This window comes from Wyeomyia smithii, chromosome 3 (assembly GCF_029784165.1).
Source record: "Wyeomyia smithii strain HCP4-BCI-WySm-NY-G18 chromosome 3, ASM2978416v1, whole genome shotgun sequence".
NCBI classification, from domain to species: Eukaryota; Metazoa; Arthropoda; class Insecta; order Diptera; family Culicidae; genus Wyeomyia; species Wyeomyia smithii.
In genome coordinates this window covers 233,252,438-233,277,727 of record NC_073696.1, presented here as the reverse complement: position 1 = coordinate 233,277,727, position 25,290 = coordinate 233,252,438, and the positions used below count along the sequence as shown (strand labels likewise).

At 41.3% G+C, this 25,290-nt stretch overlaps 2 protein-coding genes across 2 annotated transcripts in view; one reads left to right on the top strand and one right to left on the bottom strand.

The window, feature by feature from the left end:
• LOC129727337 (40S ribosomal protein S12, mitochondrial) overlaps positions 1–25,290 on the top strand; it is a 90,174-nt gene that overhangs the window by 60,328 nt on the left and 4,556 nt on the right. The gene's annotated exons all lie outside the window — the stretch shown is intronic.
• Positions 17,397–20,532, bottom strand: LOC129727334 (aminopeptidase N-like). The gene is made up of 4 exons (XM_055685075.1): positions 19,509–20,532; positions 19,062–19,402; positions 17,773–19,006; positions 17,397–17,717 (listed from the first exon to the last, which is right to left on the bottom strand). The coding sequence occupies exons 1-4, from the start codon at positions 20,492–20,494 to the stop codon at positions 17,486–17,488; spliced, it is 2,793 nt and encodes a 930-aa protein (XP_055541050.1). The 5' UTR covers positions 20,495–20,532; the 3' UTR covers positions 17,397–17,485.

Genomic DNA, 25,290 nt, shown 5'->3' with positions numbered 1-25,290 from the left:
GACGTTTGCTCTCCGGAATTGGAATGTATTGACTTTTGGTTGAACTAATCTCAATCGTATGTAATGTATTGTCTTTCAACATAACTGCCTGTTGAACTTTGCCATTGAATTTGGGGAATAAATGTTTTAAAGTACCAAAGCGAAAGGATAACTCTTCATTAGACAGGGCGACGGTTTGAAGATAGAGACCGTACCGATCTGAAGCAGCTTGATGAATCTGAAAACCGGCTGGTCCAGTGCTAAGTAGCTCATCGAGTCCATCGTTGTCTAGGTCACGAATAGTTATCGTGTCTATGTAATCGGAGTCCCAGTTGTGGTAACTGGAAAAGTCCGTAGAATAGTAGTTATGTTCGTATGATCTGTTTGTTTCGTTAAACTGATATACATCCAATCCTTCAGGATCAAAGTGGAGCAATTCCTTATAATTTGAATCGGTAGAAAGTTTAGCAAACATGATTCTATCATACTCTGTCGATTTTATGCTAATGTCACAGGATGCAAGTTGTTTAAATGTCGAAATATCTTCCAACCGGAAGATGCGAAGCCCTTTGTTTGTTCGAAGCAGAATAACATCCTGACCGCTTTCGTCGAAATTCGACGCTAGTGAAACCGTATTTCCCACTTGCGTCCACTCACTGGGAATAAGCACATTTCGTACAATCCATGAAGCGTTAGTTGGACTTTGCAGCGATAACAACTTTAGCACACCCTCGTCTCGTACCAAAACATCACTATTCGATCCTTGCTTGTAAAACTTTCCCATTTATACGGGATCGTACCGATCACTGGCTGAACACTTCTTCGCTTTCATAAACTTATCATTCACCAGGTGATATAGACAAAAGTGTTGATCTAAACGCACAACCACCGCTTTTCCATCATCCAGCACACACCACGGGTATTTTGGGTCGATCTTCGCGGTAGGAAACACGTCATACATAGCGTCCAAAATCTTCCAGCTATCCGTTGATTTCTCATACCGCAACAGCATCAGATGTCGGTCATACTTCAAAAACAGCTGAAGCACATCATTTGCATCCGTTGGATTGAATGTCCGAACTTCAATCTCCCCGTCCACCGGTCCAAACACTTCCTTAGGTGACGAAAGTTTAAACGCATCGCGCCACAACCGAAATTCGTCCACAGTTTTTCCCATAGTACACGAGAGAAAGCTTACTTAATATCGTTCCGAAGTTTAAACTTTTTCTCGACTGCCTGTCGGCACGCCCTTTTATACTGATTTATTTATCGTGGTACGCCTAGATAAAATAATTTCAAGTGGAATCTCGTGCAGTGGTCGACATGTTCTCTTCTCCTGAATCTGATAAGATCCGCGTACTTTGTAGTGCAATCTGGTTGTCAAGGATGAAGTCTGGAAAGTTAAGTGTTTATGTAGGTGGATAATTACTTTCTTCTTTACCATGAAAATACTATTTCAAGCGGGCAATATTCAGTTTTGCCTTTCTCCTAGAAAGGTATAGCAATCACTGGAAAAACCAAAGGTATAGAAGTGCTCCAAAGTGTCGAATCTCGTATATCAATCGACTTAGTTCGACGAGCTGAGCATTTTCTGCATGTGTGTGTGTGCGTATGTGTGTGTGTGTGTAACGCTCTCCCAATCTCACTAGATTTTCTCAGAGATGGCTGGACCGATCTTCATGAAATTAATTGCAAATGAGAGGTCTAGTTGTCCCATAAGACCCTATTGAATTTCATTGCAATCGGATTTTTAGTTTAGAGGTTATGTTCAAATATGTGAAAATCACGAAACATCATTATCTCAGAAACTACTCAACCGATTTTAACAAAATTGGTTTTAAATAAACGAGCTACTTAAAAAACCCTTAACTTTTGAGTTTCATGAAGATTGAACGTGCGGTTCAGAAGTTATTTAAAGAAACGTGTTCTGGAGAGTGTTTAATCTCACTCATGTTTCTCAGAGGTGGCTGAACCGATTTTCACAAAATCAGTGTCAAATGGAAGGTCTAGTTGCCTAATGGGCCCTATTTGTTTTGCAATCGGATTATTACTTTGCCTGTTATGTTTAAAAATGTGAAATCCAGCTATGAAAAGGAACATATTCCGAAGACTACTCAAACTCACTCACTTTTCTCATGACTGAACCGATTTCCACGAAATTTATGTCAAATGAAAGGCCTAGCTGCCTCATAACACCCTATTGAATTTCAATGTTATCGGTCTGTTACTCTGTCTGTAATGTATCAAAATATGAAAATCACGAAACTTCATTATCTCAGAAAGTACACAACCGATTTGAACAATATTGGTATCAAATGAACGGGCTAGTTGAAGGTTAATTGATGAATTTTATAGTGATTAAACACGTGGTTCAAAAATTGTGAAAAGAAACATGTTCCGGTGACTTTACAAATTCACTCGTTTTCCCGAAAATGGCTGGACTAAATTCAACAATCTGAGTGTCAAATGGAAAGTTTGGCTTTCCTATAGGTTCCCATTTTATTTGACTATAATCGTATTTTTATTCCAACCGTTATGTATTAAATTATAAAAACAACGGAAGTCTATTATCTCAAAGATCACACGACTTATTTGAACAGGTTGTCTCTCAAACTCACAAGTAAGAAATTTCATAGCAATTTTATATATGGTGCAAAAGTTATGAAAAGAAACGAAATTCAAAGACTATTTAAAACTGTAACTGCTTTGATCAAAACATATGGCCTCAACAAAATTTAAATTTGGTATTGTGCTATTCGTACGTTCCCGGTACTGCTCGTGATTGAAGTGTACGAAATTCAAAGTCATTTCTTTTATTTCGCTATTTCTTCAGCACGAATATTTCACTTTTAATTAATATTGTTTTTAACTTTTTGCCTTTCTCTTAGAAAGGTATAACAATCACTTGCAAAACCGAAGATATGAAAGTACTCCAAATGGCCGAATGGCATATATCACTCGACTCATTTCGACGAGCTGAGCATTTTCTGTATGTGTGTGTGTATGTGCAGATTTTTATTTTCACTCACTTTCCTCAGAGATGGCTGGACCGATTTTAATGAAATGATATGCAAATGAAAGCTCTAGTTGCCCCATAAGGCCCTATTAAATTTCATTGTAATTGGATTTTTATTTTAGAGGTTTTGTTTAAAAATATGAAAATCACGAAACATCACTATCTCAGAAACCACACAACCGATTTCAATAAAATTGGTATCAAATGAACGGGCTATTTTAAAACCCTTAACTTTTGAATTTTACATAGATTGAACATGTGGTTCAAAAGTTATGAAAAGAAACGTCTTCTGAAGACTGTTTAATTTCACTAATGTTTCTCAGAGATGGCTGGACCGATTTCTACAAAATCAGTGTCATATGAAAGGTCTAGTTACCCCATAAGACCCTATTGATTTGTTTTGCAATCGGACTATTACTTTGCCTGTTATGTTTAAAAATGTGAAATCTTGCTATGAGAAGAAACATATTCCGAAGAATACAGAAACTCACTCACTTTTCTCAAAGATGGCTGAACCGATTTCCACGAAATTAGTGTCAAATGAAAGGTCTAGCTGGCTCATAACACCCTATTGAATTTTGCTGTAGTCGAACTGTAACTTCGTCTGTAATGTACCGAATTGTGGAAATCACGAAATTTCATTATCTAAGAAGGTACACAACCGATTTGATCAATTGTATTATCAGATGAACAGGCTAGTTAAGGGTTAATTGATGAATTATGATTTAACACGTGGTTTCAAAGTTTGGCTGTCCTATACGTTCCCATTTCATTTGATTATAATCGAACTAAGCAACCGTTATGTATTAAATTGTTAATAAAACAACGAAATTCTATTATCTCAAAGATTACACGACTTATTTGAACATTACTAGTGTCATACGAACGAGTCATCTCTCAAACTTACAAATAACAAACTTCATAACAATTTAATATGTGGTTCAAAAGTTATGGAAAGAAAAGAAATTCAAAGGCTATTTAAAACTATATATGTGGCCACAATATAATTTAAATGTGCTATCGTACCATTTGAATGTTCCCGGTATCGCTCGTGATTGAATTGTTCGAAATTAAGAATCATTACTTTTATTTCGCTATTTATTGAGTAAAGTAAATCTATTTTTACAAATAGTAAGTTTGAATGAGAAAGACTGGGTCTGACCGATAGGTGGATTAATTTAGGTTTTTTATTGAAGAAAATGAAGTTTGAAAAAATGAGCTATGCAGTCGTGATACTTATTTTCTAATGTAGGTGGGGATTGTGGATTAGACATTGCCCGATCTATCAAGGACGCAGCACTACGTATTATTGCAAGCTAATAATTTAAAATCTAGATTTATCTTAACACTACTAATTTAATTTTTATATCAGCAGTTCTTTGTGCTAACGGGTATCTAACGTTGAAAGTATTTCCTGAACCGAGTGCCTATTAATAGTATATGTTTATTATTTCCTGAGCCAAACCGTATGATTGGTATAGTGTCTTCAGCAAAGTTATTTATTTTATTTATTTGGCATTCCGTCATACTGACATGATCTGATTAACAAAGTTTCTCCAGTCGCTTCCAATGTTGTCGCTTTCCAATACCTGGGACATCGTGTACTCCCCACCAGATCTCGCTCCACCTGGTTGTCTTTTTCCTTTCGGATACGAAACAAACAACATCTTCGCAAAGTGCAGTCGGGCATTCTTGCATCATGCCCTGCCCAGCGTATCCGTCCAGCTTTAGCCATCTCCTGAATACTGGGTTCGCCGAAGAGCTGCGCGTCTCATGGTTAATCCTCCGCCTCCATATTACGGTCCTCTGCACACCGCCAAAGACCGTCCTTAGTACCCGTCGTTCGAAACTCCGAGATCTCGCAGGTCCTCCTCGAGCATTATCCACGTATCATGCCCGTAGAGAACAAACAGTCTTATGAGCGTTTTGTACAGGTTACATTTCATACGGGGGCTTAGTCTGTTCGACCGCAATTGCTCGTGGAGCCCGCTGATGATACGCCTCCGGATCTCACGGCTGGTATCATTGTCCTCAGTTACCAGTGAGCCAAGAAAGACAAACTCGTCGACTACCTCGAACTCATCGCCGTCGACCGTGATGTTACGGCCCAGGCGTTGTCGGTCGGCTTCGGTTCCGCCGGCTAGCATATACTTCGTTTTAACACGTAATTATCTGCAACTCAATCCTCGTTGCTTCCCGTTTCAGTTTGATCTACTGTTCTGCCACCACCGCAGTTGTTCTGCCGACAATGTTCATGTCACCAAAGCAAACGAATTCACTGGATTTGTTGAAAATCATACCACGCGTGTTGATGTCCGCTCGATTCATTACACCCTGTAGTGCATTGTTGAATAGCAGGCAGGTGAGACCATCACCCTGTCGAATCCCCCTGCGGGATTCAAATTGACCCGACAATTCACCCGAAATCCGCACACAGCACAGCGTCTCATCCACCGTAGCTTTTATCACTCTAATCAGCTTCCCCGGAAAGCCGTTTTCGTCCATGACTTTCCATAGCTCTTGGATGGGGGATCTACCGTATGATGAAGATTTGATCCGTCGTGGACCGTTCTTCCACGAAGCCGGCCTGATAGTTTTCCACAAATCTGTTGGCTAGCGGTAAGAGTCGGCGGAAAATGATTTTGAGGCACTTTGCTGGCGGCATTCCAGACGGTGATCGCTCAATAGGTCCCACAATTCAATTTGTCGTCTTTCTTACGGATAGTGCAGATAACTCCATCCTTCCATTCCTCCAGTAGCTGTTTTGTATCCCAAATTCTTGCAATCAGCCGGTGCAAACAGATAGCCAGCTTTTCCGGGTCCCTTTTTATAAACTCCGTGGCCATCCTTTCCAGCCGATTTGTTGTTTTTCAGTTGCTTTGTCGCACCGACGAGATCGCGTGCCTGGCCGCCATTCAGATGTTCATCGAAGTGCTGCTTCCAGCTTCAGGTCACGCCACGATCGTCCGTCAGAATACTACCATCTTTTCTAGTAGAACTTTCACGTTTCCTGAGAATGATGCACCTGTTCCAGCTTTGCATACTGCTCCTCCTCCGCGCTGTTTCCTCCCGGAAGATATGGGTTCGCTGCATTTTCTTCAGTCTGTGTCTTTCTACATTCCAACAAGTGGCACTGCGCGTCTTAGCCGCCTGCGCGCGTTCTTCTCATCCATCACCCCCTTAAATTCGTCGTTGAGTTCGTTCCACATGCCCGATGACGTTCTCCGCTATACTGTTAATGGCTGTTTTGATGGTGCTCCAACAGTCCTCGAGAGGAGCTTCGGCAACGCAGCTTCGAGCGAATGCGCGTAGCTTTCGGTGACGTTGGGCTGCTTCAGTTGCGCGAGATCTAACCGGGGCGGGTGTCGGTACCGAATACTGATAACAATGGAGAGTTTTAGGCGCATTTTAACCATTTTAACCAAGTCGAAGTTAGCGCTCTCATTGAACCTGACGTCGATGATGTCTGAGAAGTGCCGACAATAGTCCGTTCACGCCGATTGTTCCAGTTCGAATTTCTTGGTTCCTCGTTCACTACTCGTGAGTGTTTTACGATGGAGGCTTGTAAGATCTGTGCACCAACCTCCTGTCCAGCCGGAGGGCCATCGTGTACAACACTGTTGAGAGTCCCACGTTGGCACGAGAACGGTAATCGGCCGTTCCTAACCTGGAGTATAGACGCCGTTTCGAGCCGCTCCTAACGTGGAGGACAGACGCTCGGAAACTCAAAAGAGCCCTCCTTCCCTGTCAGCATACGACCAAGTTCTCACGGGTTGGTTACTGAGAAATGACCGAGTTGAAAAAACAAAATGTGTGCGCTGCGGTCCAAAAAACGGTATTTTGACCATAACTTCAAATTTCAGGGGTGTTTGTAAAATTTCTAGTATGAGCGAATGTCACACTCAACAGGCCTACAACCTAAACTAGGTCACTTCAGAAGTTCTTGCACTTTTTCATATTTGTACACTGTCTACGAAAACAAAAACTAGAGTTTGAAACAGTGGGTTTTTTAGAAGTTCAATTTATAATACACTAAAGTCGCTTTTTACGCGGGGGATACATGCCGCGTAAAAAAAAACGCGTAAATTCCGGAATACGCGTAAATTTCGGAATCCGCGTAAAAAAACCGCATAAATTCCGGAATCCGCGTGAAAAAAACAGCGTTAATTCTGCATTCCGAGTGAAGGAAAACCGAAATCCGCGTAAAAAAAAAATACCGCGTAAATTCCGGAATCCGCGACCTTAGTGTAATATTATTTTCTCAAACAATATTTTTTTGTCTCACGGTGTATATTTTTTTCTAAAAAAACCAAATTACTGTCTACAACTTTACCAAAAACTATATACCAGTCGAAAAAATGCTGCGGCTGTGATTTTTTTGTTTTCTTTAGAACATTTCAACTTTTGTGTGAACAAAAAAAAAACATTTCAACTTTTTTTTTATTTCTCATTTCTTTGTGATTAGACTTCGTGATTATCTATATTTAAATAACCTTTTGCAGGCTTTAGATAGAAAAAATAATATTTATAAAACGAGTTTCCAAAAAAATATGTTATTTTTTTTGAAATTTTGTTTTCTTATAATTTATTTGAAGCTATATACATATATACAATATCTTCTCAAAACAAAAGTCGTGATTCAAAAAAAAAATCACAAGAAGGTTGTATGCAAAGCCACGACCGCAAGGTTGAAGTAGAATACTTTTACAAGAAAGATAACCCGGCTGCTTGCGTGTCAGTTGGCAGTATTGTAATTTCTTTTTGTCTGATATTTTGAATGAAGTTCATTGAATATTCTTAAATTTTGTGCAAATGAGACGTTGAAGTGCTGCCGAATTGTAATATGCACATTTAATACGACATCATTAAACGGGAACGGAACAAAGGCTACGGTTATGCAGAACGCGAATGCCGGCGCGATGCGATTCGCCTTACCGTGGTGAAATGTACAGCTCTTTTTAAGGCGAATTAGAGCTATACATTTCAACAGATTTCGTCTTGCCGAATCGCATCGCGCCATTATTTGCGTTCTGCATGACCGTAGCCAAACACTAAGCGACGCAAACACGTAATAATAATCAGAGTATGCATGTAGATGTAGATAATTAACTTTGGATTTTAGCGCAAATCGAGAAAATATTAACTCTTCAAATAATCATTTGTGTTCTTCAAATTTCAGTTGTTCAATTTAATATCCGATGAAATGTTTGTTTATTATCTGATGAAGCTCTTATATAGGCCACATGATGCATTCCCAATTTACTAGGTCCATAACTCTGCCGACCGTGCTTGGGAAAGCGCGGTATAACGACCAATCAGAGGTCAAATTTTGTGTTTTGACATGGCTTAAGAGTTTTCAATAGTACAAAAGTTCGAATGATAAAATTGCAATTTCATGCATTTGGTAGGAATCTTAGAAGATTTTCTAATCGATTGCTGCAAAAACGAAGGAAATCCATCGAAAACTAACCGATTTATTAGCATTTGAAATTTTTCTCACTTTTTTCAGTTTTAGATTTTCATTTCACATCCCTATGTAGCCGAACTTCCTGAGAGAAGTATTCTAATTCAAAATTAAATCTTCATTAATTCATTTGTTGTCCTTATAAGGACAATTGTTCAATTTATCATAGGATGTAGTGTTTATCTTACATCTCTGTGTTACCTTGATAGTGAGGACTAAGGCGCACGGTCAACACAGTGAGAAAGGTGTTTTCACATTGGAAACTAGACACGGCTTTGTTGGCAAATGCATCTACCGCTAATACCACCGCTATCATACGAAAGCGCGTCGTTTCATGTGGGGAATATTAACAACGAAAAATGACGCGCGTCTAAGCATAACCCGAACTGTTTCGCCGTGCTGCTCCCATTTACCTTTACAGCGGCCTCAGGGAAGTACCGGCTGCATCTGCATCTACCGCTGAGGCTGTCACTATACTGCTATTGGTACCAAAAGCTATTAACTCTTCAAATAAGTGTTTTATTTGTTCTCAAAAGAACAATTGTTCAATTCAAAATCGGATTTACGCAATCGCATCTCTGTAATATTACCGACAATAATATTCTTCTGAACAAAATGATACAAATTTCCCATTAGGCCTCTGCCATAATAGACGCGAAAAGCGATGCGAACCGATTCGCTCGGCTGTAGGTTGTTGTTCAGCCATCAGTAGAGCTGTACATTAACCTACGGCCGAGCGTATCGGTTCGCGCCGCCTTTCGCGTCTACTATGGCAGATAGCGAACCTATACATTAGAGAAATGACAAAACACTCACCGTTAAGGCAACTGTCAACATCAAAATGGATAACGGCAATGCAAATTTATACAGCTCGTCCGTTTTGATGTTGACAGTTGCCTTAACGGTGAGTGTCTTGTCATTTCTCTAATGTATAGGTTCGCTAATAGCAGAGGCCTTAGAGAAAGTTGCTGGCTGATGTATTCACTTCATGCAAGCCTGCTGCTGATGCTTCCCGCTACCACGCTTAAACAGCATTTTAGTGAAGGGAGTGTCGTTGCATCAGCTGACCCTGCTACTATCGATGCTGATATACCCGCTGCAACAGCTACGCTATGCATAGCCATGCCACAGTTGTGGCCGCTATACGCTGGCCCAACTGCTGAGCAACTGCAACGCTATTCGCAGCCATGCCACAATTGTGGCCGCTATCCGCTATCGATGGTACCCACCGCTCGCTCCCGCTGCTGCTAAGGGAGGACTGCTGTCGTCGCTGTTCAGAACTATTATGAGCGGCTTCGACTAAAACAGGCTCTCATATAGGGATGAAAATAGGAATGAATTATTTTACGTACGTGGTGGAATGATATAACTTGAAAAATATGTGTGACTTCATTCCGGCTCAGAGCGATCATTTGATAAGCTCCACCTCTTTTTTCAGTTTCTAAAGTTTTTCCTCAGTTTCGTAGCACGGATGCACAAAAATGATTTCTTGTGAACATTTTTCGAGCCGGACCGATAGCACTCTCATTGAAGCAACAAAATAACATGTTTTGTGTCGTGTTGTGCAGCTTGGTTGAAGAAAATGTTCCCGTCCCCGTGTCGCATGTAAGCAGATTATTGCGTTCAGTAGACAGTAGATAGTGTATCCAGCGAATAAACACCGATGGTGCTCTCACACACGCAACGGTTTTAACCCGTATCTTATTGCGGTTTGTAACATCAAGCGATTTCGTTTGCTCGCTGTTGCGTGTTGCATCATGTTGCAACTTGGCAGCTGGGAGACGACGAAATTCTGTTTATGCTGATTGATTGAATCGACTACATATTAGCTCTACATAGTCGAACTAACTGCTTTTGTGAATGCGTACTAACAGGGCAGTTAATTATTCAATGTGGGTTATGCTGATCGCAGCCTTTGCGCTGCCCCTACAGTGGGGGGTTTACTAAATAAAGTGAAAGTAAAAATTAGACAACTACAACAGAATTTGATTGCATCCCGCACAGAATGTCTGCTTGTGTTGATGCCAGAAAATTATTAACTTTCAATTATTTTTTTATTTGCCTTGAAAAAAGCATGTTGCGGTTCAAAATCGGTCGCTAATTACAACCTTTGAGCTGCCCTAACATTGGTGGAATTAAGATACACGGACAACATGCACTGTGGAAGCGATTTCACATTCAGTAAATTAGACGGGTGCGACAAATTTGAATTGCTAGGATGCAACACAGAATGCTTGCTTGCGTTGACAAAAATTATTAACTTTCAATGACTTGTTTATTTGCTTCAAAAAGGCATTTTGATTTCCAAAATTGGATTTCCTGATGGCAATCTTCATGCTGCCCCAACACGGGGGGAATAATGGCTGTCTGGCGACACACGCTGAGAAAAACCGCGCTGCTCCTGAGACGTGGTGACCAACCACAGGGCTAGTGCTGCTGCTAAGGAAGGACAACTGCTGTTGTCGCTGTCTAGAACTATTATGAGCGGCTCCGGCTGAAGCAGGCTCTTATATAGGCCAAATAGCATGTTTTCAATTGCAAGGTATATGATCCTGTCGACCGTGCTTGGGAAGCAAGCATATAACGACCAATCAGAGGTCGAATTTTTCGTTTTGACAAGGCTTGACTATTTTCAATAGTACAATAGTGTGAATAATAAAATTACAATTATCTTATTTTGGGAAGAATCTTAGAAGATTTTCCAATCTATTGCTGCAAGAACGAAGGAAATCCATCGAATACTAACCGATTTATTAGCATTTGAAATTGGACATATTTTTCACTTTTTTCGGTTTTAGATTTTCATTTCACATCCCTATGTAGCCGAACTTCCTGAGAGAAGTATTCTACTTCAAAAAAAATACTAATAGCACAAAATGACATCTTCTGTCTATAGGAACATCTGTGCAATATTTCAGCTAAATTGAAATAGCAAAAAATTAAATTGGAACATTTTGATGGAATTCCTATAAATAAAAACTGAATACTGAAAACTGAATTGAATAAAAACTACATCCTAAACATTTTCAACACATCTAAAAAAATTAAAGAATTTATCAGTTAAAAATTCTTGCAAGTAAAATTTTTGCCAAGATTCTCACTGTTTTCTCACATAAACCGATTGAACATTGTACGATGTTTATACATTTATGAACTCCAAACTACATCTTTTATGAAAAAGCAGTTTTTTATATTTTTTAGTCTATTCTTTTGTTCAGAAAATATGATGGTTAGCTTTCATAGAAGCTTCTTGTTACTTTATAATGTTATGTTTTGCGATTTTTTGTTGCACGTGGTAAACATGTTATCTACTAAAAGTACTTGAATAACTGGCTGTAAAAAAACTTTTTACGTATATTATCGAATTAACTTTAGTAGTTGTCTAAACTTTGTTCTTCCAGTGGAATAATGCTAATGCGCGTACCTTGCAATACAAAATGAGAAAACTTTTATTAACAGTAGTTACAAACCTGTACGAAATTTTAAAATGTTTCCTCATCAAATCCCAAGTCAGTATGTTTCTTATACATCGTTTTTTTGGACCAGTGTTATTCACAAACTTCGCTGCCTCAATTGCTTGTAACATTTGTCAAACAAGTAATCTAAGTGCTAGATAAATATTTTGGTGAGTACGTCATATGCCACTGATAATATCAAGTGAATAAGAATATTTGTTACCAATTGTAGATAAACTTTCTAACGATAAGACCCAGGGTCTCATTTACTGGCTATATAGAACAAATCTATAACCCATAAAAACTCAAAAAAATCGAGTTACAATATTTTTAGAATGCAAGGATTGGAATATTAAAACCTAAATTAATCCACCTAGCGGTGAGATCCAGCCTTTCTCCTTAGAACTTATAATTTGTTAAAATAGATAGCTGTAGTAGCTAGAAATAGATGCTGGATTTGTTATTCATTCTAAACAATAAATTTTTGGTAGCCAACAGCACAACTATACAGAACATTTAAAATTTAACATATCATCGGCTTCGTGCAACACTAGCACAACTCATTTTTGCGTTTTTGATGGCAAACGATGCCAAATATTGTTAAGTTTCATCACACGAAATCCCATTTCGAAAATCACAAAAATTCCAGAGTTATGAGTAGAAGTGCCTTTGCTGCAAAAATCGAAATTTCTCCATAAAGTTAGTAAAAATAAGGTTTTAACTTGGACAACGTGAGCACGTAATATGTGCATAATGGACCCAAAGGTGTTAAATAAGGATTGGTAATCTCAAACTTCAAAGTTTTCTTGAAAATCGAAAAATAAATTTTCGACGCAAATTTTCAAACGCGTTTTTCTCGGAACTATATTTTTTTGAGTTGTGTCGGTGTTGCACGAAACCGACGATATGAATATAAATTAACACATATACATGCAAATAACATTAAATTCTTTTAACTATATGATGCGATTTTGTTTTTGATTGTGGTATAATCGATTTGTACTCACATACATAGATTTCAAATTATTTATAATTAAATGTTGTTCCTTATACATTAATTTGAATGATCCTATCAGTGAAATTGAAATTCTTTAGCGCAGTTGATATTACTGATCGTTTCTGAGAGGCATCCAATGAATGGCCAAATACCAATTAATATGGGTTCTTGAAACCTGGATTATACCCAGTGGACAGAATCCGACCTAAAACCCAATTTTCAATCCAGATGACCACTTCTGGTTGCCTGATAATCATAAAATCATAAAATCCATCATAAAATTGCCGAACTGCCTAATCTGGATATTTCTATGACGAAGATGGCGACAGTTTCCGATCAACAGCCCAAAGTGACAAATATCATCCAATACGATTTTGGGAAGCGGTATGATACCCTGAGGCCAGAAATCATCTTCAGACGCCATTTTAAATTTCTAGACAGTAGCTTCCGGTTTCTACCAGTCTAAAAGGGACAAACATTACCCAATGTGAGTTTTTCAGTACCCGGGATGATGCCCAGAGACCAGGAATCAACTTCATACTCCATTTCCATACTTGAAATCCGAATTTGCGACACCTGTTTTCTTTAAATAAGTCGTGTAATCTTTGAAAGAAGAGATTTTCAATATTTTTACAATTTAACACATAATGGATAAAATAAAAGTCCGATTACACTGGTCAACACAAGTGTTGCCCCGAAGGTCAAACTAAGAAAAAATGAAAAATTATAGCTTTTCCTGTGAATTTTTTCCTTTCTAGGGCAACTATTATAAGCTTTAGAGCAGCATTTTTTTCGATTTTGTCAACCAGTGTTATAATCAAATTAAATGGGTACCAATAAAGCAATTAAACCTTCAATTTAAAACTAAGATTGTTGAAATCAGTGATGCCATCTTTGACAAAACGAGTGAATTTGATGAAGTTTTCTGAACACGTTTCTTTTCATAACTTTCGAACTACATGTTTAATCATCATAAAATTCGTTATTTAGGGGTTTTAAAGACATCCCGTTCATTTGATACCTATTTTGTTCAAATCGGTTGTGTAGTTTCTGAGATAATGGAGTTTCATAACTTTTACATTTTGATACATAACAGACAAAGTTACAGTCCGATTATAATAAAATTCGATTGGGTTTTATCAGGCAACTAGACCTTCCTATTGCAACTTATTTTGTGAAAATCGGTCCATCCATCTCTGAGAAAAGTGGGTGAGTTCAAACAGTCTTAGAAACATGTTTCTTGTCATAGCCTGATTTCACATTATTATACATAACGGAAAAATTTAAAGTCCAATAACAATAAAATTCAATAGGGTCTTATGGGGCAACAAGATCTTCCATATGACACTAATTTTGTGAAAATCGGTCCAGCCATCTCTAAGAAAAGTGAGTGAGTTTAAACAGTGTTTGAAACACGTTTCTTTGCATAACTTTTGAACTACATGTCCAATCATTATAAAATTATTTCACAAATGGTTCAAAAAACAAGCCCGTTCTTCTGATACCAATTTTGTTCAAATCGGTTTTGTAGCTTCTGAGATAATGAAGTTTTGTGATTTTCACATTTTGATGCATAACCTCGAAACTAAAAATCCGATTACAATAAAATTCAATAGGGTCTTATGGGGCAACTAGACCTTTCATTTGCAATTAGTTTCATGAAAATCGGTCCAGCCATCTCTGAGAAAATCGAGTGAGATTGGGAGACCGTTACATACACACACACACACACACACACACACACACATACACACACATACGCGAACAGACGAACAGAGGACAGAGCGCCGCGCAGCATTCGGTTCTGCCAGATCGACGCTGAAGAATGCGATTAAGGCCAGCAAGAGGGCCTGTTTCGATAGGCTATGCGCGAGTGCCAATACGAACCCGTGGGGTGACGCCTACAGAATCGTAATGGCCAAGACCAAAGGCGTGCTGGCGCCTGCAGAGCGATTACCAGCGATGCTGGAGCGAATCATCGAGGGACTCTTTCCGCGCCACGAGCCAAGTCCTTGGCCTCCGGCGGTCGAGTCCCACGTCCGACGTTCCAGTATCTCAGACACAGACCAGGGATGGTCGGCCAACCTGCCGAGCATCCAATCCGTAAGCGACGACAGCCGTGTCGAGGTTCAGGAGGAGGCAAGGGTTACGAATGAGGAACTCATCGTGATCGCCAACTCTCTAAAGGTGAGCAAGGCACCGGGACCGGATGGCATCCCTAACCTGGCAATCAGGCTGGCGATAAAAACGGCCCCCGGGCTGTTTCGAGTAGTCATGCAGAGGTGCCTGGAGAACTGCCTATTTCCGGATAGGTGGAAGCGGCAGAAATTGGTCCTACTGCCGAAGGCTGGGAAACCACCAGGTGACCCATCGGCATATAGGCCTATCTGCCTGCTAGAAACGACGGGCAAGGTACTTGAGAGGATTATCCTCAACAGACTCGTGAGGTCCACAGAGGGTGTAAACGGTCTGGCAAGTAACCAGTTCGGCTTCCGGAAGGGCAGGTCCACGCCGGATGCCATCGCCTCCGTCACCAAGACGGCGGAGATAGCACTCTAGCGCAAGAGAAGGGGAATACGCTATTGAACAATCGTCACGCTTGACGTGAAGAATGCCTTCAATAGCGCCAGTTGGGACTCCATAGCGCTCGAGCTCAGGAGCATCCACGTACCGGTGTCGCTGTACAAGATTCTGGAAAACTACTTCCAGAATCGAGTACTGGTTTACAACACAGAGGAGGGTCAGAAGTGCGTCCCAATCACCGCCGGGGTTCCGCAAGGTTCAATCCTTGGTCCGGTGTTGTGGAACGTCATGTATGACGGGGTGTTGAAACTAAAGTTTCCTGTAGGGATTGTGATCGTCGGCTTTGCAGACGACATAACGCTAGCGGTTTACGGCGAGTCGATCGAAGAGGTCGAGTTGACGGCTGCGCATTGCATAAGGAAGGTCGAGGACTGGATGCGCTCCAGGAAACTGGAGCTTGCGCACCATAAGACGGAGGTCATGGTTGTGAACAACCGTAAATCAGAGCAACAGGCGGTGGTCAGAGTCGGAGACTGTATCATCACCTCAAAGCGATCGTTGAAGCTCTGGGTTATGGTCGACGACAAGCTCACGTTCGGGAGCCACGTCGACTATGCCTGTAAGAGGGCCTCATCGGCTGTTGCAGCACTATCTCGTATGATGTCCAATAGCTCAGCGGTCTATGGCAGCAAGCGAAGACTTCTTGCCAGCGTGGTTTCGTCCATACTTAGGTATGTTGGGCCAGTATGGTCCAGAGCGCTAGGTACTAACAGTTACCGCGGTAAACTGGAAAGTACCTACAGGCTCATGTGCCTGAGAGTTGTGAGTACGTATCGGACGGTGTCATACGATGCAATCTGTGTCTTGTCCGGCATGATGCCTATCAGCATCGCCATCAAGGAGGACAGAGAGCGTTTCGACCACCGTGACACAAGGGGCATACGAGGCACCAGAAGGTCATTCTCGATGCTCCGTTGGCAGAGGGAATGGTCTAATTCCACAAAGGGCAGATGGACACACCGACTTATACCGGAGATATCCGGCTGGTTCGGGAGGCGACATGGCGAGGTGAACTTCCACCTGACACAGATCCTGTCAGGCCATGGTTGCTTCAGGCAATATCTGCACAGGTTCGGGCACGCGGGGTCCCCCATGTGTCCCGAGTGCGTGGAAGAGGAGGAGACTGCAGAGCATGTCTTCTTCGTATGCCCCCGTTTCGTAAGAGCGAGGAGCAACATGATGGCTGCGAGCGGGCCTGGCACTACTCCGGACAATCTTGTCCGGAGGATGTGCGACGACCCGGACATCTGGAACGCGGCCTGTGCGGCCGCCTCCCAGATTGTCCTGGAGCTACAACGTGTGTGGCGGGTCAATCACCAACACGCCAGTGGTAGCTAACTACCAGTCTCCAGGTAGTTAGCTAGGAGGTTATAAGAGTAAAGAGGGTGCATCACGCACAAAAGCCACTTCCCGACGTAATATTTAACCGTCGTTCCGGGAAGACCAGGGCTGGAGACTGGAGGGGTTTTAGTGGGTCGGAACAGGGATCAATAGGTGTCTGGGGGAGTGTAACTACCCCAGCATCTCTCCCCTAGTCTCATCCCCACACCCTGAGTTCTCTTCTCAGGTGTCTGTTTGCAGATTTCCCCGCCACCTTTGAAAAAAAACACACACACACATACAGAAAATGCTCAGCCCGTCGAACTAAGTCGATTGATATACGAGATTCGACCCTTTGGAGCACTTTTATACCTTTGGTTTTTTCAGTGATTGCTATACCTTTCTAGGAGAAAGGCAAAAAGGCAAAAAGTTGAGAGTTTTAATCATGAATATAACAATTTGCGATCATACAACCAAGATTAAAAAAATTAGGGATTCAAGAATCCATAAATCTAAAATCTCTGTAACTCAAAAGTCAACGTCTAAAAGAGGATACATGAAATTATTAGAAGAACTCAAATATGTCAAAAGCTGAAGAACTTTAAAAACCACTAGTTTCTCACATTAACCACGGATTCCAGTGTATTTGTTAGCAAATTTTACTCTTTTTTTTATACGGCATTTTCATACTTCTCAAAAAACTCTACCGCTACCAATCCCTCCAAACTATCGAACCAATCGGCATTAGCGACAACCGTTTTCCGAACAGTATTCGCCATTTCTTCGCTGATAACTTCCTGTAGAACTGCCAAAAGTTTCTCCATATTTTGTCGCTGTGTTTCATTATTCGTTCGGCGGGCAATTCCCGTCAGCATGTTATTAAAACCGCCTTCGCCAAGAACACTGTAATAAAGCAACTGTTAGAAAAAATATTTCTGATCGCAAAACTGTAGCTTACGTGAGCAAGTTCCCTGCGTTATTTCCCGCTATAAGATAGTCCACTGTTGTGTCAACGCCTTCTAAGCTACCGCCTACTATGGCGTCAACAATCTGTGTTTTTTCTGTAGACAGGTAAACTGTATTTGAAAGTTGAATCGCCGATAGTAAGACCTTCACGCTGGCCACGTCCTTCGAACACCCGAGCGCAGTGATGATTTCAGTTCGCTTAGCTTGATTGCTGGAGGTGGTTATCTTTGGAAGAAGGTAGGACAGCTCCTTGAGCGTTCCATCGCGAAGTCCGTGACAGTAGATCACAGCAGCTACATCCGGATGTATGACAGTGCCGCCATCAACCTCTTGTTTCAGAGCAGCATACGCTTTATCCAGACAGTCCTGGATTCCCGCACGACACGCCCAGTTGGAGATGGTTTGCTTCAGATACTTGAGCAGAGTAGACTCCTCGGTGGCGACCGTGTCGATCTGAAGCGTTTTGTAAACTTCAGAAACAATTTCGGTGACGAACTTCGCGAAATTGGAGTACTCCGGCGTTCCGAGAAGCTTTTCGTGAAAGTAATTCAGAACGTTGTTCGCCGCTGCCCACGGAGCATATTCCGTTTCGTAGCGTAGGTATTGCAGCAATTCAAGTGCTATGGACATATCCAACCGCTCCGAACGAGCCAAGTTGAAAGCATCGTCAATTAGTTGGGCACGGTTTGATCGGTTAATAGAGAGTGGATTTGTTAGTAGTGCATCGATTATCAGTTTCCAGTTGTGTAGATCGTAGTTCACGCGGTAGTATCCGAACTGCTCGCGATTGAAAATGATCCACTGATTATCGGGGGCATCAATGGTCAGTTTGGCCGCCTTGCTAGTCAACCAGCGAATGTCATCTGGTTCGACAGCCCTCGGCGAACTACGCGCCACATAGTTGTAGGGAATGTTCCAAATGTGATCATTGGGTAAACGCTTGTTGGCAATGTAGCGTTCTTGGGATATTATAATATCACCATTTTTGTACAAGCGCTTGACAGTTAACAGAGGATATCCAGCCGCATTGGTCCAGGATTCCATCAGTAATTTAACGGTAAACCCGTCCGGCAGTACATTTTTGTCTTCGATAGCAGTTTGAAGGGCAGCGTACAGATCGTCCGGCGTTGCAGCGCTCAATTTGTGATTTTCTAGGTATATGTTCAAGCCGACTTGCCAGTTGTCATCGCCCAGAACCTGACGGAACATATTCAACACACTTCCAGCTAAAGAAAGGGTAGATAAAATTATCAAATTAAAACTATTCAATTGTATGCTCACATTTCTGATAAGCTATGATATCGAATAAGCGCCAGATTTCATCGGGTGAAGCGGCTGGATAATTCATTGGTCGAATGTTCTCTACAGCGTCCGAGCCGAGGGCCCGCTGGACCACTTCCACATTGAAAAGCTCCCAGTATTCCAGGTTAGGAAAAGCCAACGTTGCCGCATAATATTCGTACAGGGTGGCGAAACCTTCATTTAGCCAGATATATTCCCACAGCTTGGGGCTGACCAGATTGCCAAACCACTGATGAGCAAATTCATGGGCAATAACCGTTACGACGCGTTTACGACTGCGATAGCTGTTGTCCGCCGAATTGAACAGCAATGCCGGCTCCCTAAAAATATACAATCCATATTAACTTCGATTGGGGTCTAATCACACATCCGCAGCTATAAACAGACTGTCATCACTTTGACATTCACCATCTGTTTCCGACCTACCCATAAGTAACTAGACCCCAATTTTCCATCGCACCTGTACCTCGATCTGGAATGGCGATCTGCGTTATTTTAGACATGTATTTATAGTAAGCCACTCCCGTATATCTGTCAAGGGAGGCCAGTATCTTCGTTCCAGCATCCAAAGCTAGGTCCACATCACTAAATGCATTTATCCTCGCCATAACCTGATGCCGATCGACGGCTTTTGCCTGGAAATTAGTCACTGCAAATGCTAGCAAATAGGTGGACATAATGGGAGTCGTACGGAACTTTGTCACCAGATAGTTTGCGTCGTTCTCATCTGGATAAATTGAATTTATCATCATGTTCGACACAGCATTATAGTTTTTATCGTGCGTTATCCAAAGCGTAAAAGTAGCCTTCAGGTCGGGCTCATCGTAGCAAGGGAAAACACGACGGGCTAGGGTTGCCTGAAAATGGGTTGATCCGACATACTGAACTTGGTTATTTTCTCCCCTATACGACGACACCAAGTAGCCACTCTGATAGTTTCGCATGGTTCCTGTATAGACGACCTTCAAGATGTATGTTCCAATCGATAGCTCACTATTACATGTGAATACAACATGCTCAGTTCGGAGGTCAACTACATGGTCAGGACTGTCAATCACTTGCGGAACACCAAGGCCTACGACTTTCGACAACTCTGTTGATTGGATTATTAAATCTTGCAGATGCATCGTTACTGTGTTGGTTGGTTCCCATACATTAAAATATATCTCCGTCGTAGCTTGAAACGTTAGATCATTTTCGTGAACATTTGTAGTCAGTTGAATAAAGTAATGAGAGGGCGAGGTATTCCTTGGCAGAAAATAGGTACGATCGATTTCTCTTGTTTCACGCTCCGGAACCGCCTCGGCTAGAATCGCAGCTTTCTCTGGTAGAGGACTTTTTGATGCACTTAGTTGAACGATTACACTGCTACCTAGAAGCAGCAGTAGAAAGTTTCGATTTAATGTTCCCATTTTTACCGACCGCGACCGCTCTGAATAGAGTTGAAAAATGTACTAAAGCACCCACTATCGAGACATGAGATTTTAAAATATTTATTGGACGAGATAGATAACGAAGGCATTACCGACGAAGCGGTTATACAAAACAGGCGAAAAAGATAGAATGGCGCATCACTGTTTTACTACCCATCGCAATCAATATGCAACGAGTGGTGATAAAGCTAATCGATGATTATTTTTCATTGCTGTTTTACTGCACAAGCTGCGATTTTACAATTCGGCATCTCTTGTGTATTCAGGAAATACAGTTCAGCGGTAGTAAGCACCCACCGTTTTTTTGTGTATGTAAAAATTATATTTAGCCAAATTGGTTTCTCAAAGTTCGTTGTAAATGGTGCAAGAAAGCTCTTTTTGGTTTAATTTCATAAAGTTATGTCCAATTTATTAAAAAAATTTAAAGGCGGTCACACTTTGATATATACAGCGGTTTGGTTGAATCTGCAGTTTACAAGTAGATTTTTTTAAAATAAAGACAATTCAAAAATAGTCACAATTTATAATATGGTGGGAAAATGCATTATTCATAAGGCGTCATTCATAAATTATGTAAGGACTTTTTTCGAAGTTTTTTAAAAAATTTTAATCTTCAGTAAGATTCTCTTGAGTCCCCCTCACCCCCTTTGTAAGCATTCGTAAGAATTTTAGATACCCCCCCCCCCCCTAAACCCTTACGTAATTTGTGAATGACCCCTAAGGTTAATAAAAATAAAAAAATATATAAAGGGTCGAATATGTTGAAAATATTGAAAATCAAAAATAGCAATAATTACAAAACTTCTCTAATACCAAAAATATCTAAATGAAAGTCAACTTGGCCAACTAGCCGCTCATGTGGGGTAAGTTGATAAGGGTGTGGGGTAAATTGATCATTTTTATTTAGGAAGGACAATTCAGTTATCCTTCATCACTGCATTTGCGGCAGGCTGTAACGTCTGAAAGGAAGTCAAACCTCTTCCGTGTGAACAATACGATCGCATTCCGAAATCCCAAACCACGAGAAAAGTTATTCATAATGGCATGAAAAAAACCGTGTTACTCTTCTCTACCCGACAAGAAGTACCTATATTTTGAATCCCAGTGATGGTATGGTCGGACACTAAATCAAAGAAAACACGGATTAAATTTAGAACCTGAACCGAATTCTAGATCCGCATCTGCGATCACAAACCACATCTAGTTTTCTTCTGTTGGCAGCTTGCATTTGCCTCTAAGTACGTCAAAATTTTCAGCTGCCAAAAGGCATTTACCGATGCATTTTTTGTGTATGCTTGAAGGGCATTAGGACTAAGAAAGCGATTGCGACCGTCCTTTTGATTTTCCAGAGTCAACTTCGGGCCCGTAAACTCCGGAGCCAGTGTTGGATCCTATTTTTGGAATATCTGTATAAAAGCAGATGATGCCTGATGGAAGTGCAGGACCATCTCTGCTCCACATATGGCGATTGATTTCAATCACCTGATGTGCAACGGCGAGATTGTTCTGAACCGCCATGCAGTCTGATACTGTGGTGACTGAGAGTGTGAGTTCAAACTCCCTTAGAATGCGAAGATGACCAAACTGATCGCTTTTGAAGATTGGTTTGATTTTATTCAAGCCTCAGTGCACCAAGCTCTGCCTCTTTCTTTATATGAAGATGTAGAGTAGGGTGGGGAAAAGTGATCGATTTTCCAGAACCAAGTTTTTTTTAGTTCCCTTTGGGGTCCCAAACAACCCTAAACTTACCTGAAGTCGATTGGTTTTGTCTCCACTTGGCGCATTGCATTTCTTTTTTGTATGAAAATTCATATGGGAAAACCTACTTTTTTGCATTTACCTTTCTAGAGAGCTCAATAATGTTCTGATAATGCACTTCATTATGTTAAAATATTTTAGATGCCTAACAACTTTGCAGAAGACAGTGAAGGGCTAGAATGTCCCTAAGAAGAGCTATAGCTGTTCAAAGTTGAGTATGTCGATTTAAATGCAGAAAATCTTGTTTTCTGCCAACATTACCAATGTACCGGCGTCAGTAGGATTCCCATCAGAAGTAACCTGTCGTAACGAGTTTATACACTCAGCTGGACCAAGCAAACAAATTTAGGTCAATATTCTAGGCGTAGGTAGAATCTACAAAGTGTTTCAGAGGTTACTTCTGATGGAAATCTGACTGACGCCGGTACACTGGCAGTGTTAGCAGAAAAAATGATTTGCAACATAAATTTTGACATACTCAACTTTGAACAGCTCTAGTATTTTTTTGGCACACCCTAGCTCTTTAGTGTCTTCGGCCAAGTTGGTAGGCATCAAAAAACCTATCATTTGAAGTCATGAAACCTATGGTTTGAGTCATTTTGAGCTCTTTAGAATGGAAAATGCAAAAAAGTTGGTTTTTCATTGCAAATCTCCATATAAATTTAAAATGCAATGCGCCAAGCGGAGACAAAACCAATCGACTTTTAATAAATTCAGGATTGTTTGGGGCCCCAAACAGAACAAAAAAAACTTGGTTCTGGCTTTCTGCTATCAAGTTTCGTTTTTTCCATATAACGATTCCCCACCCTAATGTAAAGGTAGTAGACAAAACATGGCCTCCGAAGCTGCCGTCGATGTTGTGCGCATGACACTGGTAACGGAGAGACAGGTAAAACTACATCAAGCTTTGCTTAGGCTGCTATTTCATTTACCTTTGGCCACCACAAGAGAGCGGCGTAGGGAATTCTTGGCCGTGCAATGGTTATATAGGACCAGAGTACCAATTGTGGTTTCAATCCCGAGGTTTTGCCAATTAGTATGCTGCAAGCCCAAATTGCCGTTATAGCTTTTTTGACAGCGTAGTCAAATCGCGCCGCTAAATTGAGCTTACTGTCCAAAATAATACCCAGGTATTTACAGTTTACAAAAGTTCAGTGAACATCCACTCAGTGAAGTCGCTGAGTCGATGATTGAAGCATCCCCCAATGTAGCTGTGATTTCTCTGCCTAAGAGTATATTCTAAGTCCATCTCATTGTAGTGTTATCAAGTCTCCTCTTCAGGGAGTTATATTGCTCGAAGCGTAGGATAAATCGTCAAAAGCGCCTTCAATATCAAGAAAAGTGCATAGCGCTGAGTTACTATGCAATGAAGAACAGTTTCCGTCGATTTACCAGATTGGTAAACGTACTGAGCTGTGTGTAGTGGCGAGTCCTTGAGGAACTCATTGGAACAGTTATACCGAACTGCAAATTTCTTCATTAACTTCAGGAGTGTAAATGTGAGGCTTATGGGCCTGAAGTTTTTAGGTATTATTATTATTTATTTATTTTATTGAAAACACTTTGCACTTATCGTGCGCATTCGTGTCTGAGTTTTTAGGAAGTGTTTTGTCTTTTCATCCTACCTTCGGTATTAAAATCACCTTGACTTCCCGCCAGCTAACTGGAATATAGCCCAGGGTGAAGCTTGTGCGGAAAAGATGTATCAGCTGGGGCATTATCGTTGTCGTTGGAAGCTGTACGTCTAGTCTTCGGACGCTGTTACTTCGACGTTGGTTATTCGGTTACACATGTGGACCCAGGGAAGTGCGTGTTCATTCCCTAGGTGTGACGGTGAGACGGCAGTCCTATTTTCTTAACTGCCCTATACCGTTGGTGTGGTCTAGGGACATCGTTTTCTGGAGTCGAGCGGCTTCGGGCATCGTTTGGATGCCCTCGCAGAGCTTGATTCTACAAATCCGTTTAGCCTTGCGTAGTTCAGAGTTGCACTTGGTGAGGTGACGCTCCCATGTGGATGTGCTTTTAATAAGCGTCTGCCGTGAGATGCGACACACAAACCACTGCTTCAGGACAGCTGTCCATGTATAATCCTGCTTTAATGATCACGTGCAGCAATATCCGAATCGGTGAATGTTTGACGGTTGAGCAGGAAGACCGGGAGTTGACCAAGTGTTCCCTAACCGAGGACCAGTTTTTTTTCTCGGGTTCCTGAATTTTTAGATTTTTAAAGCTTGGTTCGTCAGAGATATGCCATTTTTCGACTTTCTCGGCAATGTTTGCGCTGCAGAGAGGGAGGTCAGGGACCTCGTCGTTAGTAGAAGTGTGGTAGTTCCTTATATTGCATATATTGACCTCGTTGGAAGTAAGATATTCAAGAAGGTACCCATCCCTATTATTGATTTCCGAGCTGTACCAAATCGTATGTTGAGCACTCGCATAGCATCCGATGATGAACGGCTTCTTGACTGCTCTGCAGTACCGCACGAGTGCGTAGACCCCGGGAGGCGGAATATCGCCCAGGTCACCGGGGAAGTAAACGCTATAATGGCAACGACGTCACGTTGAATAAATTCTGTAATTAATGTGTATTTGATTACTCTGCTCAACAGAACTGCAGTCCTAAGTTTAGGCTGAATGTTGAAGTAGATTGACCTGCCTTTTGAATCCACGAGGCCAAGAACCTTTATGTTGTTGACCAATGGCTTTTGGACCAGAGCAACGGTTTGTTGCTCTTTTATGAATCTTCTGCTAAGAATGCTGGAGGCCCCCTAGCATGATGAAGATTCACCTGGATGCAGTGTAAGCTGCTCATTGCGTGTTGGATTCATCTGTGGTTGGATTGGAGGATCCAGTACTACATATCAGACGGTTGTCGACACCGGCTAGCTTTGCCTGCTGTAAGCGATGGGCAACATACACATGACCAGTAGTGCTGGGACTATCCGGATTAAAATATCCGGACATCCGACAAATATCCTAAATCCGGATCAACCGGATATCCGGATATTATCCAGGTG